The 17,783-nt window shown below is 49.7% G+C and overlaps 1 protein-coding gene across 1 annotated transcript in view; it reads left to right on the forward strand.

Annotated features, from left to right (window-relative positions):
• Nucleotides 1-2,002: 2,002 nt before the first annotated feature.
• KY (kyphoscoliosis peptidase) overlaps nt 2,003-17,783 on the forward strand; it is a 47,238-nt gene continuing 31,457 nt past the window's right edge. Inside the window, exons 1-3 of the mRNA XM_045503566.1 lie at nt 2,003-2,666; nt 5,717-5,779; nt 9,590-9,652. Coding sequence (XP_045359522.1) covers nt 2,531-2,666; nt 5,717-5,779; nt 9,590-9,652 — 262 coding nt within the window. The 5' untranslated portion in view covers nt 2,003-2,530. The remainder of the gene's footprint in view (nt 2,667-5,716; nt 5,780-9,589; nt 9,653-17,783) is intronic.

Consider the following 17,783-nt stretch of genomic DNA (forward strand, 5'->3'; position numbering starts at 1 on the left):
TCGACAGAGTCCAGGGCTGAGGGGAACATGAAGACTGAGGAGAGCGTCTCATCTTTCTGCCCATGCTGCTGGCAGGGAGCAGCTGTGCAGGCCCAAGACACCAGCTACTGGACTGAGAGCCATGGGTGGGAACATGTGGAGAGTGGGTCCAGGTTCTAGGCAGCATCAGGATCCAGGAGCAACAGCATTTTCCAGAGAAGTCAAGGTAACACAGCCCCTATTTCATGGGTTGGTTCCAAAGCCGTGTTTTCACTGCATTTTTGTCACTCGGGAAACATTTACCAACATCTGGACATGCTCTGGGTTCTTACCACAGGGAAGTGGGTGCTACTGGCATCTAGTTGGTAGATCACAGGGATGCTGCTAAGAATCGTCCAATGCACAGGACCACCCCTCCCTCAACAACAAGGAACTCTATGGCCCCAAATGTCCATAGTGCCATGGATGAGAGGCTCCTCTCTAAAGGATCTGTCTTCAGACATCCTGGAGAGGCAGGAGGCCCCCAGACCAGCTTCTGGGGGCCTCTGGGTGATACAACCCCCCATCATCTCCTGCTTCAGAGGCAGCTCTGGAATGGGATGTCATGTGGGCAAGCTCCTCACAGTGACGCTCTCCAGCTGGGGAGTAAGGAACAAGGATGGGAATGCAAATTTCAGGCAAGGGGGCTTCAGCTTCCTTGCCCTTCCCACTCGGCCCCATTGAGTAATGAGAGGTGCTGCACAGAAGCTTCTGTTGGGACCTACACCCTTGAAGGAGGTACACGGTGCTTTCTCAGGTCAGATGGGGGATGCCGCCTGGGCAATCTCTAAGACTCCAGGAACTTTGAAGAATCCATTGTTCTTACTTCCCTAGCCATCTAGAGAACAAGCCTCAGCCAGCCTCCCAGGTGTGTGTGTGTGTGTGTGTGTGTGTGTGTGTGTGTGTGTGTGCATATGCACACATGCAGGCAGGACAGCAAGGGACAGGACTCACTACATGAGGAAACATGCCTTGGGAGTTACCCACCTACACCAGTCCCGCAGCTCAGCTCTCTTGGGACTGCAATTCAACACTGTCAGAAACCAGTGACATCTCCTTCCTCAGATGCCCAGTGGGCGAGGGGTAGTGGTGACGCAGCAAAGCGCTGGCCTTTACTGGCAGACAAACTGTGAGTCACAGTCCGCGGACAAAGATCTTCAGAATCTGAGGGTAGATCTGTGTGTCCCCCACCCCCCACTGACTTGTCACCTCACCTGTCCTTTTCCTCCCCCCTTAAAATCAAGTATGAATGACAGCTACCATTTGGGGACCACTTGCTGTGCGCCAGGCACCTCAAGTACACGTTCTCACAACGGCCCTGTGAGAACTCGTATCATGCCATGATAGAGGTGGGGAAATGGAAGGAAATGGCTTATCCACAGTCACACCGGCAGCGAGTGGCCAAGCTGAGACTGGAACCTAGGCCTACACAGTAGAGTCTGCCTCCAAGGGGGAGGCGGGGGCTCTCAGGAACCACACTGTGAGGTAGGGTCATCACACTCCAATATGAAGGGGCCCAGAGCAAAGGCTTCCGGGTGCACGACATTTATTAATGGTGGAAACTTAAGTTAGGGGACTGGCCCAGGTTGGGTGGGCCCACCGTGCCAAGGGCTAGCAGGCAGATGCCGCTGTAAACACTCCTGAGACCCAGAGCCAAAGGGCCTGTTGCTGCTGCTGGCTGGGCAGGCCGGGCCCCACTAAAAATAGATGGGTTCTCAGGTCCAGCTCCCTGAGCACAGCAGGCAGGCTGCTCCCTGCACCAGCCTCCTCCTCTGCCCCTCCCCCCTTCCCCAAGGAGCATGAGCCAGGCTTCTAGAAGGAACAGAGATGTTAAGACTTTCACCACAAGCCAGAAAGAACTGTTAAGTTGATGCCCAGTAGTCATGTTCCAAGTTCTGGTGCAGCCATAATCGCAGAGGTCCGGACCCCAACACCCTACCCATCTCTCTCTTATAGAGGAAGCCATCAACCTCCAAAACCCACCCGGGGAAGGGAAGGAGCGGGGCCACCCCGTGCTGCTTTTCCTTTTCCCGAATTTACTCTCACTGTTGACAGCACCGTGCGATTTCTGCGTTCGCCGAAGGCTCCGGAGAAGGTCTACCTCGGGCCTTCCCGGGAATCCCAGGACCAGCTGCGGAGACCAGGCAGCGCCCGGCCAGCGGGAGAAGGGCTCTGGAGCCCGGGACGAGCGCTCCAAGCGCACGGGGTAGGAGGCGCTAGAGCCTGTGGCTGTGCCGCCCGCGGCCTGCGTGCAGGTCAGGGCTCGGCCCGGGATTTCCTTTCAAAGGTGACTTAGAGCGGCTTCATTAGGGTAGCGCCCTCCCGGGCGGGCCCTAATGGCGTGTTTGGCAGAGTCAGCGAAACGCGGCGCCCAGCCGCTCGGCGGCGGGGGAGCGCCCTCTCCCGCGCCCTCGCGGTCTCCCGCGCCGGCCAGCGGCGCGCACGGGGCCATTTGCAGCGCAGGCAGCCTCGAGAGCGGCCGCGGCGCAACGGCGGGGAGCGAGGCGGCACCATGGAGCTGAAGAAGGACAGCAACGCCGTGTCCATCGACATGCTGTTGATCGTGCACTCGGAGAAACGGCGCGCAGCGCACGGCACGCACTCGGACCGGCAGGCGGACCCGGGCGCGCTGCCGCAGCGCAGAGGAGGTAACGAGCGCCCGGCCCGGGCCCCCAGACCCCGGCACCTCGGCCTCCTCGCCTGGGGCCCGCCCGCCGGGGGGCGCCCCACGCGCCCCCGAAAGAGGCCAGGGAGACCGACCCTCTCTCCCCACCGCTGCCTGCTCCTCTTGCTCCTCTGCAAGCACTGGCGTCCCGTCCCGTCCCGTGGCAACGCGCAGCCCCGTGATTGCCCCGGGTTGACTCCCTGTGCTTCCGTCACCCCCCGGGAGCCAGCTTCCTCCCAGCCACTCTCCGAAGGGTGCACGACAGGGTTGGAAGATGCCTGGGAGGAAGGGGGCCAGAACCTCAGTCCTGACCCCTGGGTGACCGAGGCCTGCTCCTCACATGGCACTTTGTAGAGCGCAGGGGACCCAGGGGAATCTGTGTGCTGAATCAGACTTTGAGACGGGGAGCTCCCTTGGTGTCCTTGCACAACTCATGGCCTCAGTTTCCCCTTTCTTGAAGCCTCTCTCAGCCTCCTACAGTAGAAGGCATAAGGGTGGTGTAAAAGGCTTGCTAGAGTAAGCTGAAAATCTGCTCTCTCCGCTCTCACAGATCTATTAATTTTACTCCTCCTGTAGACTTTCTGAGAAAGGGTAGACTGGAAAAATAAAATGACTCTTTATATAGAGCAATTGTGGAAAGCAGCACTCAGGCCTCTGTAATCCCAAAGGAAGGGGCACACTGAAGAGAATACAGATGGAGAATAGGGGATGTTAAAGCCCCTCAGAAGTCCTAGGTGTATGATGAGGCCATCCCGAGCCTTCACGGGGGCTGGTGTGAGGTTTGTGCTAGGTTCACGGAGGGCCAGTGCTTTGGGACTGATGTTTTAACAGCCCTTGGTGCATTGCACATCCACCTGCCACCTGCCACACTGAAGCAATGGTGCCTTGAATGGCTTTGCCCCCACCAGTCACATAGGCTGGACCTGCCCCATGGTTCCTTGTGACCTCTTGGGGAGGAAGGCAGGGAAAGAAATAGATTCTGGAGAGCTGAGAATGTTGATAGGTACTCCGATCTCCCGCGGGATTTGAGGCCAGTTGTTTGGGTTAGTTGGTTCTTCCATTCCCAGAGCTGCTCCCAGGAGAGGCGGAAATGCCCCCCACCCCGCGTATTTGTAATGAGGAAATCGGCAGAGGCCCTCTGCTCCTTGATAGAAAAGAGACTGCTTCTACTCTGGACACTGCAGTCCAGAAGGTCTCCCCCTATGCATGGCAAGGCCAGAGGACCCCCACGAGGCCTGGCTCCAGGCCAGCCTGTGAGTCCCTCCCTCCCCCGCCCCCTCTGATCTCATCTCTCCTAAAGGCTCCAACACTAGAAAGAGAGGGCCTTTCAACAACACAGGGAAGCCTCGGAAATGCCAGGGATCAGGACTGGTTCAGAGGTGTCTGACCCCTAGCACTAACCCTACAGGCTCCAGACCAATGCATTTCACACTCATGACCATGATGCAAGGCAAGAAGGCCCTGCTTGCCAAGCCCTTTCTGCTAGTTTCCTCCACAACTTTCCTGACGGAGGTTTTTTTCCCAGACACTATGGCAATGCAGAGACCAGTGTCACTTATTTACAATCAGACAGTTCTGTACCAGAGTATAGAAGAGTGAGAATGCACAGCCTCTGAGGCCTGCTGGGCAATGGTGATGTCCAGGAGACCCCTGGCTAAGCCAGCCTGTGGGCCCACACAGCCTAAGGCAGGGAAACACTGAACTAGACAAGCTTGTTCCAAGGCCTCCTGTTGGTGCACAAGATCCAAAACGCCCCCACACCTCTTCCAGGCATCTCCTCCTGTCCCCCCACCACCCCCAGCCCAGGTCTTTGGCTCTGCAAAGGAGGGCCTGAGCTCCATTACTGTCACGGTGCAGAGGACTGGGTGGCTTTCTGCTCTGTCCTTGTGGCAGAAAAGAGTCAGAGGGAAAGGAGGCAAAGGCAGCATGTGCCAGGGATTTGGGCTGCCAACAGATGCTCTCTGCTCTTTCCCTCTATGGTCCTAGCATTTTCCACTGTGCAGTGCTTCTCAAAAATATGCCTGGGCGCCCTCACTTCCTGTCATATACCCCCTAGCCATGGAGGAGGTGGCCTAAAGTCCCCTGCCCCAAGTCAGGTTTCATCCCCAAAGTCAGTGTGATGTGTGTATTCTACTCTATGTGTGTGTCAGCGACGGTTCTGAGCCACAAGCCCCAGATCTTGGCTGCGGAGAGCTCTGCAGAATAGAAGAGCATCAGGAAGGGACAGAGGGACTTGAGGAGTGGTTGAAAGGGCTGGAGAACCAGGCTAGAGGCACAGCTTCCAGGAAGAGTGCCATAAGCTGCACAGCAGGGCTGGTCTGGTGAGGAAACCTCTGTTGCCACCAAGGAGCCCTAGATACTCCGTCCTCACCAGGAACTTGATTTTATTGCAGCTGCTCCCATTGCCAGAACATACGCCATTTCTGTGCCAGGAACTCGACCTTGCAGCCACCACTTTCAGCCAGGACCAGAGAGAGAGAGCGCATGCACTTCCATTCCCTTCCCTCTTGCATCACCAGGTCCCAAGATGGAACCAGACGCAGGTGCATCTGACTGGCTGTGCCTAGGCCACATACATCCATGCTCTAGCTGCAAGGGAGGCTGGGAGAGTAGGCAACAATCACTTGCAGTTCCCACAGGGATAGACCATCTTTGCCCATCCCCCACCTCACATCATGACCCTAACAGTGGGAGATTCACCACATACAGGAAGAGGAAGGCAAAATCAATGGCAAACATCTTCTACAATAATACTTCCATATTTAAGAGGTAGAGATGTGGAGTGAAGAATAGGCATCTGCACCGTGAAAATTCTCCCTGGATGATGCTGATAACCAACCCCACCATCCTTGGAAACCACTGTTTTAATATTTTAAAGTGCATCTCATTCACAGGCAGTCCCCCTTGAATCCTGAAAGAGCCAAGTTCCACCAGCCCCACTTCACCCCAGATACATTTGCAACTGACCTGTCACTCGCTGGCCTGGGTCTCCCGGCCACTGAGAACCTCACTCCAGACCTTATTATCCCACAGGACTCCAAGGTGTCGGAAATGGAATCCGGAGATGGCAGAAATTCGAAGGAAATGACGTGCATGGTAAATTCTCTCTTTTCATTTTGTTTTCCTTTCAATCTCTATAATTCAACACATTGAAAAATGACTGGAAGCATTAGATTTCACATGTTCGAAAACTGGCTCTAGATATCTAACCACTCAGGAAGTAGCTGCTCATGACTCAGCAAAGCTCTGGGGCTGCTGTGACTCTAGAAAGTTTTCCCTGAGATCAGGTCCCCCAGTTTCCTGGATGCTGTGAGGGGAGGGAAGCAATTCCATAAGGTTGAGCACCCACTTGTTCACTGGCTATATATAGGGAAGGACTTAGCATCATCTGGCACGATGAGGTTTGAGTGTGTTCCCACTGGGGGTGGGGCTGCTTATGTCATGCAGGGCAGCCATATTTGAAATTTTTTCCAAATGGAGAGGACAGTGGCCTGCTTTGGGACATTATTGCTCCAGGCCTAGGGAGATGGGTGCTATGGTTCCCGGATGGCCTGGGACCCAGAATACAATAAGCTCAGAGAAGTCAGTTTCCAAAGCCTCCTTTCTCTGGTGCCAGGCATCTGTTGCCCTGCAGGGAACAGGCCCAGGACATCTCTGGGAGTGCCATGCATGGACTGACTGTACTAGGCCTTATTCTGTACCTTTCACAGATTCATTAGCCTGGCTTCCAGAACAAACATCAGTGAAACTTCACTGTAGGCACGTGAGAATTCTACTAAGAATTAGGCCTCCACTCCCAGAGCTCCATCAGGGGGCTCAGTCAGATCTGGGCCCATCAAATGCCAGTGTGAAGATACCACCCCCCATGACCCTCTGCAGATGGGGAATCAGGACCCCAATTGCCTGAGACCAAACAGCTATGCTCTGCATCCTGACAGTAACAAAAGGGAAGGATGAAATTCTGAAAGTAAATTCATTCACTCATTCCCTTAATAAAGCTCTACAGGGCTTACTTTGTGCCAGGCAGGGATCCAGTTGTTGAGATGAAGATAGTCAGGAAGGCTGCCCTCACGGCATCACATTGATGGTTATAATCATGATGCTTTTCACTGCAATAGAGTCTCAACTCCCTGGAAGTGAAGAGCTTTCCTGTGTCCCCTGCCCTGTGCATGGGGACACGTTGTTCTTAAGACATACCCCTGCCCTGAGGACCATCCCTCAGGGTCCTGGCTAATGGGCATACATGGTGGGATGGCTTCTTTAACCTTGTTACAAGGCCATAGGGCGATAGATGCATCAACTCTGGCTGTACTGAAGCAAATGCCAAAGTTAGCAAAACTATGCTTCAGGCTCATGAGAATTATAACAATCAGACCACCAGAAACCTGTCAGCTGCAGAAATGCACAGCAGCTGGTACAGATATGCACTGCTTGGCCAGTGTACAAGTGGGTTGCAGTGGGAAGAAAGAGACACGGCATCTTCGTTTGTTACAGCTCTCTCACCTTGAGTTGTCTGAAATTCATCTTATGGCTTCTTGGCCACGTTCTTACATTAGAAGATTGAAATATAGTAAATTTATCCTATTTTTACCATCTTTAGCATCCCTAGTTTGAGGGAAATTTAGTGGAAAAATACAACAAAATAAATAGGATCATGGGGCACCTGGCTGGCTCAGTTGGTGCAGCATGTGGCTCTTGATCTCAGGGTTGTGGGTTTGAACCCTATGATGGGTGTAGAGATTACTTTAAAAAAACATTAAAATATTTTTTAAAAAATAATTAAATAAAGAAGATCACTAAAGTAGTTCTTGCAAAACTACCCGAGAACGGACAGTTTCAGGTAAATGGAGGGCTGGAGAGAGGTTCTACAGAGGCCTTGAGCCTGGAAAAAATGATGGCTGCACCACTCCACTGATACATGTAATTTAAAGTAAAATTTTATTTTTATTTATTTTTCAAATTGCACGTTTGCATGCATGCAGAAGTTAAAATTACAGCTTTTTTTCTGTGTTTTCTAATGGCAAGATTCTGGGTACATACTTGCCTTGCTGGTGCCCAAGGCACCCAGCCCTGGAAACTGGACGGCTTTCATCTGCAAAGGAGGCAGCTGACGGCTTATGCTGGTGGAGTGTGCACAAATGTGGCTGAACATGGAGCTGATCCAAAAAGGCACATGTTCCCCCTCTTGCTGCCCTGTGCACTCCTTGGGCTGGGGCGTTGGCAGGGTGGGGGGAGCCTGGACTGCTCCAAACTTTTCCGAGCAGCAGGTGTTTGGGCCCAGCCAACCCCACTAGCTTGCCCAGCAACGGGCTTCCCCTACTGTGATTGGCTGCTTTCCTTGGTCCTGGCTGAAGTCTGCCTAGCAGCACAGGGACTGACACCCCACAGCCACAGGGAAACCAATTGTGCAGCCCTGACTATAAATACCCACAGCAGCTATGCCAGCCAATCGTCCTCCTTGAGGATTCCCTCCCAGATCCTGTTTCTTTCATCGGCCAGCCCAGCAGAGAAGTAGCCAGCTGTGCCTGAAGGAGGTGGCCTCCCTGTCCTCGCCTAAGTCTGGCCTAGAGCTCCAGACCAGCATCACCCTGGATTGGCACACACAGTGCTCCTAGCCCTTGGCCAACCCACCGACCTCAGCCCATGGGGTGAGGGTCCTGGCTGGGCCTGCTCATAGGAGAAGGCTGGAGCAGGCAGGTTCTCCAGGGCAAGACCCTGCCAGCTGGATCACAAGTCCAGCCCAGCTCAGTGACCTGCCTACCCACCTTGACTGGCTTCTACCTAGGCCAAGGTGTGGGAAGCACTGAGTGGCAGATCTGATTGGGTCCAGGGAAGTCATCTGAATGGAACCTGCCTAGGCCAGTGCCCCAGAGGCATGCTTATTTCCAGGCCCAGTCACTGGTCCCAGTGGCTACTTCCAATGGCTGGCCCGACACCGTTTCTGCAGACCAGTGTGAGGCCAGGGGAGAAGGTGGCAGGTGAGGGTGGTAACAGTGGGGGAACCCCCTGCTGCCACAACCCTGGCCCTTCTCCAGCCCCTCCCTTGATCCTTCTGAAGCAGCCTCAGCAAGACCAGGCCACCACAGCAGCTGTTAAGGGAAAGATGTAGCAGAAGGTGTTGCATCCCATAGGAGGGGCAGGTAAGCCTGTGGGTTCCCCCTTCATGGCCTGTGGCAGGAACCGGGCATTTCTCCACAGCAAGCTGACCCCACTAGGCTCTGAGGACAGCTCTGTGTTCCAGGACATAAATACCCTTCGTGCATGGAGAGAACTATCACATAGCGGATGCCCTGCAAATGTCTCCAAAACTGACCCATGCGGCAATCACCCCAACTCGTAAGCTAGGAAGGCTGCCCCCACTCTTCTCAGAGGAGGAGGTTGAGCTAGGAATCAGGAGACTTGGGGTTCAGATCCCAGTCTGACCTACCCTAGCAGGAGGGTCTTTGGCCAGAAGTTAAGCCTCCAGGCAGCAGGCTCATCTGCTGTAAAATGGGGATAGAAAGGCATGATGATCAGCGAGGCATCTTTTTGTATTTTGGCAACTGAGCCTGGCGACACTAAAGTTGGGAGTTATGGTTACTCAGCCCACTGGAGCTGTCCCCACCTTATGGAGAAGAAACCCAGCCTCTGCTGGCACCTGCTGAGAGGTGTGAGGGTGTGTGCACACGGGTTCATAGTCATTTTCCTCTGCATTCATGTGTGGAACTGTGCCTATTCCCACGTGTGTACACCATGGGGATGTGCTCGTGGGTGTGCGCATGGTTAAGCCAGGCCTGGGGTGAGCTTGACCCCCACCAGCTCACCTTTCTGGCGGACGCACACAGCTCCTTGCTCCTTGCTTTGCCTGGGGCAAACTCCTCCACGGTCCCTGTGGCCACTGCGGGTCCCTCTGTCTTGCGTCTACAGGAAACCTGGCGGAGAAACAGCACCCTCAGCAGACCCAGGTCATCACTTCCTACGACAACCAAGGTAAGGATTCACTGCTACCCGTGACCTCTCCTCCAGTTCCTGTGTGGCTGGATCTGCTGCCCAGGCCAGAGAAAGCAAGTGCAGAGCACAGACTGTGGGGAGCAGGATCCCCTCTGCCCTGTGGACATTGGAGCACCTTTTTCTTCTCCCTCTCCCCGTGTCCCATGGGAAACAGTGAGAGGCTGCATGGGATAGAGTGATAAAGTCCTTGGGCCACAGAACTCACAGCTGTCCTCTTCACCCTTGCTGTCTTCACTATAGCCAACATTTATGAGTGCTAACCAAGTGCCAGGCAACCTGCCGATCCATTTACATAATTATTCTCATGTAAATGAAGCTTACCTATCTGATAGGTCCTCTTAACTGTCCTCAATTTACAGATGAGTAAACTGAGGCTTGGAAAAGTTGTCATATGTTCAAGAGCACATGGCTGGTGAGAGTCAGAGCTGGGGGAACCTGCCCACCCCGCTACAGCCACCACCGAGGCCTCAGCTGTTAACACTCACACAGCCCTGCTTCCACAACGCCTCTGGAAACCAGCCTCCCCGCTGCCTACCCACTGTCCAAGCCTTCCCTCCTCCTGTCACAGCAAAGTCTGAGTCTTCCAGGGCCCTCCCCACAAGCGATGAGTTTAACTCGGCGAGGGGAAGTGAGAGGGCCCTTCCCCAAGAGAGCTCTTCCCTGAGAATCCTCACTTTGCTGGGATGGGTTCCGGGGCTCTGGGAGGGCAGGCAAGGGCATCACCATGCTGACTCTGCAGTTGACCAGATCTGAGAACACAGGGTATGTGGGGTGGTGAGGCTACAGTGATAGAGACGGGAGGACTTTACAGCTCCGGCTGGAGGGGAGGCCAGGTTAAATAGAGACTCCCACCCCCTACTCAGCCCCCGCCTCTCCCCCTCCCCACCAATAACCTCCCACCTTGGCCTCCTGCTCTGCGTTAAAGACTCAGGGGCTGGTATCTATCTGAGAGCTCTCATAGACTCAGCCTTAAGATTTCACCCCTATTGCTCTCAGCACTGATGTCCTAACTTGTAAAGAAATTATCTGCTCGTGTTCAGGGAGCAGTGGCAAAGTAGGAGTCCCTGGAGGACTCGGAGCCTCTCAGGGAATCGCTCTCAGAATCACAGACTAACCCACCATCACCACAGAAAGGCACTGGCAGGCGGTGAGGAAGGACCTGTCAAGATGGGTTTACCAGCACGACACCAACCAGTGTATCTTACGGCAAAACTCCGGGGAATATGGCTCCACAGCAGGCCCCCCTCAGTGGGCCCACCACAACCTGCCCCCTGCCCTGAGCACTGCACAGACAAACCCAGGCCCCCCTGCTTCCCTGAAGTGAACTAGCAGCACACAGCTCACCACAAAACAAAAATAAGCAATACTTCACTAAAAGGAAAGTGGATTAGCCACCGCCAATCTTGCTTAGTTCTGGCTACGCCCCCTGATAGGGCCATGGTGTTATCCCCATTTGTGCACAAGAAAACTGAGACGGGGTACTGTGGTCCCCGAGTCAGGCACACCTGCCAGACCTCCACACTGCACTGTCCCCACGGTGTCCCAGACAGATAGGAGTGGTATGGGGCCCACCAGACACCAGAGCCCCACTTGGCACACCACACGCTGGCTCTCATGGGCCACTCACATTCCACCCACCTGCTCTAGGGGACAATCTGTTCCTTGACTCCTCCAGTTTCTAGAGGCTGCTGGCACTTCTTGACTTGTACACCTGCACCACTCCATTCTCTGTGCCCATTGTCACATGGCCTTTTCTCCACATTAGTAGTTTAATCTCTTGACTCTGTTTTATGAGAATCCTTGTGATTACTTAGGGCCTGCCAGATAATCCAGGATGATCTTCCTATCTCAAGATCCTTAACTTAATCACATCTGCAAAGTCCCCTTTCCTATATAAGGGAGCATTCACAGGTTCCTAGAATTAAGGCATGGATATCTTTAAGGGCCGCTATGCAGCCTACCACATGGGTACAATTTAAAACAGAGTGGTTGAGAGGTGACATTTGAATAAGGGAGGAGATGAGGGAGCAAGCCATGTGGGCATCTGGGAAAGAGCATCCAGGAGAGGGAGCACCAGGTATGATAAATTTTATGCAACAGCTGATAAACAGATCAGTGGAGTCTCGGATCTCCATGCAGAAGGGTGCTTCAGAAGATTAATCTGTAATGGGTGTGTGAGGAAGGAGACAGGAGGGTGGTTGCTGGAGCCCCTGTGACTTGGGGACCCAAAAGTGATTCCTGAGGAGCCAGTTTTCTTTTGAGGCTTCCTTTCTTGCTGGTCATTTGTCCCCAAGCAGACACTCCATTCCTTCTTTGGTCACGCAGGCACTGGGGTCAGACGGCCATGTTTCCAGATATGGGATGCTCCTGTGGAGCTCCGTGCCGCAGAAGGGATCATGAATGGCCCTGTGTTTTCAAGAGCCCGGTGAAAGCCGGGGTCGGTCAGGGCTGCGAGAGACACCCTTCATCACCCCCTGGCTGGTGTCCCAGCCGTCTCAGCCCACTCGGTTGTCAGGTTGTCACCTGGTGACTCGGGCTGCTGAGTGGGCCTTTCACGCTGCGTCCAGTGGAGACTGACAAGGGTTCTGCAGAGTTAGACTGTCCCTGTCATCATCCAGCATGCTGCTCTTGGGCTGTCAGAGCACTAGGCTTCCTGCACTGAAGCGGACCACCAGTCCCTGGGCTGAAACCACGCACAGCCCTGCTGAACACCTACCCTGGGGCTCTTTAAGGGCGTTTTTAAATTACAGATGCTTTAGCTGAGGCTTCCTGACTCTCAACTACTGCAGAGGAACATTCCAAGGCAAGGAACCTGGCTACTAACCTGGGTACGGTTATTAACCCGGGTTCCAGGTACAGAAAACGTTAGTGAGCACCTTAAGGCAAGGATAGCAAGTATCTGACCTGAATCCTGCAGCCCTAGGCACACAGACACCCCCCCATGTGTGCATGCTCACACACACTCACATTCATAACACACACACGTGCCTGACAGTCTTTGCTAATTGATCAACACTCCAGGCAGCTACTTGCAGCCAGTCAGAGTTAATGAACAACACGAAATCTGTTTGCCATCTCTGCATTAGATAATCTGAGCAAATTAGGGCTTTAGACAAATCCTGATTCAGACCTGCAGAGACCTGGGGAGAAGCCGCTGGAGGGAGAACTCTCCCGACCAGGTAAAAGGCAGACCCAAGGCAGTAGGGCCATGGGCAGGGACGTTCTGGGGCTTCCTGCCGCATCTCCGGATCTGAGGGCTTAAGAGGAAAGGACACGGAGCTGGTGGCACCTGGGGCAGGGGCCTGGGAGGCACTTCTCAAGCAACTGCTGATATGCTGCTACTAAGACAGCTAGGGCTGTAGCCTCAGAAGTGGTATTTCGGTGACAACTGGTAGAACCAGGGAGGGACGCCATGAGAGAGCCAGCCAGGTGACCTGAAGTCCCGGGAAGGACCTCCTGTGGGTTTGGTCGTGACTGTTAAGATTGGTGTGATGGTATCTGACTATAGTTAGGTTTTAGATCTTACTTTAAATTTTGCTCCAAATGATGTTCCACTCTCATTCATTGGAAGTTGGTCAAATTTATTTTCTTCTTAGATTAAGAGTTGATGTGATACAGGAATATAGTAGTCTGCAAAATCTTACCATTTCACTCCTTTAGGGAGCACAGGGCTCTCCAGTGACTGCTGCTCACCTGCGACAGCACACCCAGGCCCAGTTTCTGGGGCAGAGAGGCCTCCGAAAATGCCCTCACACACCTGTGTGTGACAAGAGTGGGTATCACACTCCCACAGATCAGGAAGGCTAAGGAGCTGTGCTGTTTTCCTCAGCAGGGGGCTGATTAGCAGTGCCTCTTTGGAGGAGAGTCAGGAAGTGGGGCTCAGGAGGATGCTGGAAATTGGGCCCCTGTCCAAGAAGGGGGAGAGAAGAGGAAGTTCAGGAAAGAGAGAAGGGATTGGAAATGGTGCTAGGTGGAGGTTGCAGAACAGGACCACATCCGGGTGTGAGAATACCTCAATGTCCACCTTTACCACCGCTTTACCAGTACCTAGTTTCTCCCCTCACTCATTCTTGGACAAAGAGCCAGGGCTGAATTAGGGGTGGTTGGAAGCACCTGTATGTTAGATATGAGAAGTTGGGGGAAGAGGTTTGCTGTTGACTAAACCAAGTTGTTCAGTTCTGCACCTTCTTTAAGCTTCTGGAGGTTACTGCAGTCCAGCGTTTTCCAAATTGTGTTTCACAAAATAGTACTGGGTCAAACTGACTTCTTCTCTGCAGGACTTCTCAGAGCGTTACACATTACGACCTACAAAAAGGGAGACAGTGGGCATGTTTCTCAAATCCTTTTCTTGTAAAGCATCTTGTAGCCAAGTACAGCTTGGCACCCACTTTGAAAAACACCCGAAAGTGTTTCAGATGGGAAAAGTAAAAAGGCAAAGGAGAATAGGCCTGTGCTTCATGCAGCATGGGAAGACACAACAGGAAGTGTTTACTCTTGGCATTGACACTCGATCCTATAACCAGAACTGAATTATGCTTTGAACTCTGAAATGCTTAAAGTCTTAATTATAAAGTCACACACTGATTTTCTTTGACAGTGAATGTACTAGAAACTACCCTCAAAGTGAAGGTTAACCCCTTCAAAGTAATACCTGGGAAGGTCACATTGTATCTTATTAAGTTGTTTGAGAATGACCCTCTTTGGCATGCAGAGCAAGTTTCTGAGCTATACAAGATAGTCAGTATTGTCATTCTGTGAAAACCATCGCAATACATTTAGCAGGGAAAGGGTTAGTAAAAAGAGCTCTTACAAAACTAATAAGGAAAAAATAATACAACTAGGAAAATAGGCAATTCACAAAATAAGAATTTCAAACGGCAAATAACTATATGAAAAATACATTAAAAATTAAATGCACAAAAATGAGATGCCATTGTTCATTAATAAAAATTTCAGAGATTGATAAAATCACACGTCAGTGAGTATATCAGTGATCTATTTTTACGTTGCAAACCACCCCAAAACTCAGGGGCTTAAAATAATAAGCATTTACCAGCTCACAGGTTGGCTGTGCGTTCCTGCCTGAGATATGCCCAGTTCATCACGGGTCTTGGCTTGGCTTGCTCATGTATTTGTGGTCAGCTGGTAAGTTGGCTGGAGACCAGGTAGGGTAGGGTGGCCTCACCTGAGATGTCTCTGCTGTGTTCCACGTGGTCTCTCCACCCCCAGCAGGCTAGCCTGGGCTCATTCACACGGCAGTTGTGGCTAGAATCCCAAGGATGAGAGTGGAGGCTGCAAAATTCCTTGACACCTACGCTCAGAGCTTCCCCAGGACCACTTCTGTTAACATCCCATGCTAACTAGACAAACCAAGTCCTATAGATAGCCCAAATTCAAGGGGCAGAACAAAAGACCTCTCGTTGGAAGTACGAAGTTTTGTGATGAATTTTGCAATCAAACACAGTAAGAATGAGCAAAATGGACACTCCCTTGTGCTGTTGGTGTGATCAACTGATAAAATCATTCATGGGAAGTTTGCCAAAATACAGCAAAAGATCCATATTTAAAAATGTATTCAAAGGGACTGATTTGAAAAGTGTGTAAAGAGATGTGTATCAGAATGTTCATGCATCACTGATTCTAATAGCAAAATATTTGGGAGAAGTTAACTATCCAACCAAAAGGGATTGCTTATATGGATTATAAACGATGTACAGAATAGAGTACTATCCAGCTCACTTAAAACGATGACATAGGACCAGATTCACTGACGTGTGAAGACTCAAGAGAAGGAAGCAGGTGTTTACTATAATCCTGCTCTGGACTTTGAATTTCCATTTTGTATCTTTCTGGATCATCCAGTTCTTGTTTTAATTCTTCTCAGGCTTGTTTGCTCAACTGGTACTTATATTTATTTTTGTTTTATTTTAAATTACTAAAATTGAATTGTCTGGCATACACTTGCATGGGTTTTAACGCATACAGAACGCATGCTCACATTCTGACTACTACAGTCAGAATACAGGGCAGTTCTGTCACCCCAAAATCCTCTTGTGCAGAATGTCAGTGGTTACATCCTCCTGTCTCTCCTAAGAGTTTCTTTGTATTGTTGAGAAGTATTCCTTGATATGGATGTACCATAGGGTGTTTATCCATTCACTCATTGAAGGACATTTAGGCTGTTTCCAGTTTGGGGTGATTATGAATAGAGCTTCTGTAAACATTTGTGTATAGGTTTTTGTATGAACAAACGTAAGTGTTTATATCTCTGGGATAAATGTTCAAGAGTGCAGTGGTTGGGTCAGATGTTCAGCATATGTTTTGTTTTACAACAACCTGACAGACTGTTTTCAGAGTTGCTGTATTCACCGTCCCACCAGCGATGTCTGAGAGGTCTGATTTCTCCACAACCTTGTCAACGTAGAGTATTATCACTATTTTTTATTACTTCTTTTCTAATAGGTATGATATCTCATTATGATTTTAATTTGCATTTTCCTAATGGCTAATCATATTGAACATCATTTGACGTGCTTATATGCCATCTGTAATCTCTTCTTTTACCCATTTTCTAATTGAAATGTCTTTGCACTTTTGTAAAAAATCACTTTGCCATATTTGTGTGGGTCTATTTCTTAACTATTTATTATGCTCCATTGATCTATATATCTGTCCCTTTGCCAGTATAACACTGTGTAATGACTGTAGCTTTATAGCACATCTTAAAATCAAATAGCTGGTTCCTCCAACTTTTTTTTTTTCAAAATTGGTTTGGCCACTGTAGTTGCTGTATCTTTCCATGTAAATTTTAGAATTATCTTGCCTATATCTAACATCTATAAAATTCCTGTAAGGAGTCTGAATGAAGTTGCATTAAATCTATAGATCAATTTAGGGAGAATTGACAACAATATTGAGTCTTTCAATTCATGAGCATGGTATGTCTTCCCACTTATTCAAGTCTTCTTTAATTTGTTTGATCATACTTTATGGTTTTCAACATACAGCTCTTGCACTTTTTTTTTAGATTTATATTTAAGTATTTCAATTTTTGGAGCTATGGGAAATATTGATTTTTAAATTCAATTTCCAATCATTTATTGTGACTATAAATAGAATTGATTTTGTATCTGACCTTGTATCCTGTGACTATGCTAAACTTACTAGTTCTAGGAGCTTTCTTTGTAGATTACTTGGTATTTTCTACACACATAGATATGTCATCTGTGAATAAGGAGAGTTTTATTTATTTCTAATCTATAGGACTTTTATTTATTTTTCTTTTCTTCTTTTCTTATTTCTTATTCTTTTTCTTGTTTTATTTCACTGGGTAGAACTTCCAGTGCAATGTTTGTTAGGAGCAGTGAGAGTGGACATCCATGCCTTATTCCAGTCATAGGGGGAAAGCATTCCATTTTTGACCATTAAATATGCTGCTAGCTGTAGATTTTTGTTAGATACTCTTTTTCAGATTAAGGAAGTTCCCTTCTATTCCTAGTTTATTGAGAAGTTTCATCATGAATAGATGTTAAATTTGTCAAATGTACTTTCTGCACCCATTGAAATGATCATGTGGTTTTTCTTCTTTGGCCTGAAAATATAGCAAATTGCATTAATTAGTTTTCAAATATTGAACCAGCTTTGCAGTGCCATGGTATTCTTTTACTATATTGCTGGATTTAATTTTCTAATATTTTTTGAGAATTTTTGTGTTCATAAGAAATATTCATCTATAATATTCTTTCCTTATACTGTTTTTGTCTGGTTTTGGTATCAGATTAATGCTGGCCTCATATAATGGGTAATGAAATATTTACTATTCTGTTTTCTGAAAGATCTTATTTAAAAATTGATCTTATTTCTTTTTAAACGTTTGTTAGAATTTATTGGTGAAACCAACTGGACCTGGCCTTTGTTTGTTCCTGGAAGATTTTGAACTACAATTAGTTTTCAAAATAGATGTAGAGATACTGAGGTTTTCTATTTGGGTGAGTTTTAGTAGTTTGTAGCTTTCAAGGAATTGATCCATTTCATCTAAGTTGTAGAATTATGTGCATTGGGTTGTTGGTAGTATTCCCTTATTATTCTTCTAATACATACAAGATCTGTA

The sequence above is a fragment of the Leopardus geoffroyi genome, chromosome C2 (assembly GCF_018350155.1).
Source record: "Leopardus geoffroyi isolate Oge1 chromosome C2, O.geoffroyi_Oge1_pat1.0, whole genome shotgun sequence".
Classification (NCBI taxonomy): Eukaryota; Metazoa; Chordata; class Mammalia; order Carnivora; family Felidae; genus Leopardus; species Leopardus geoffroyi.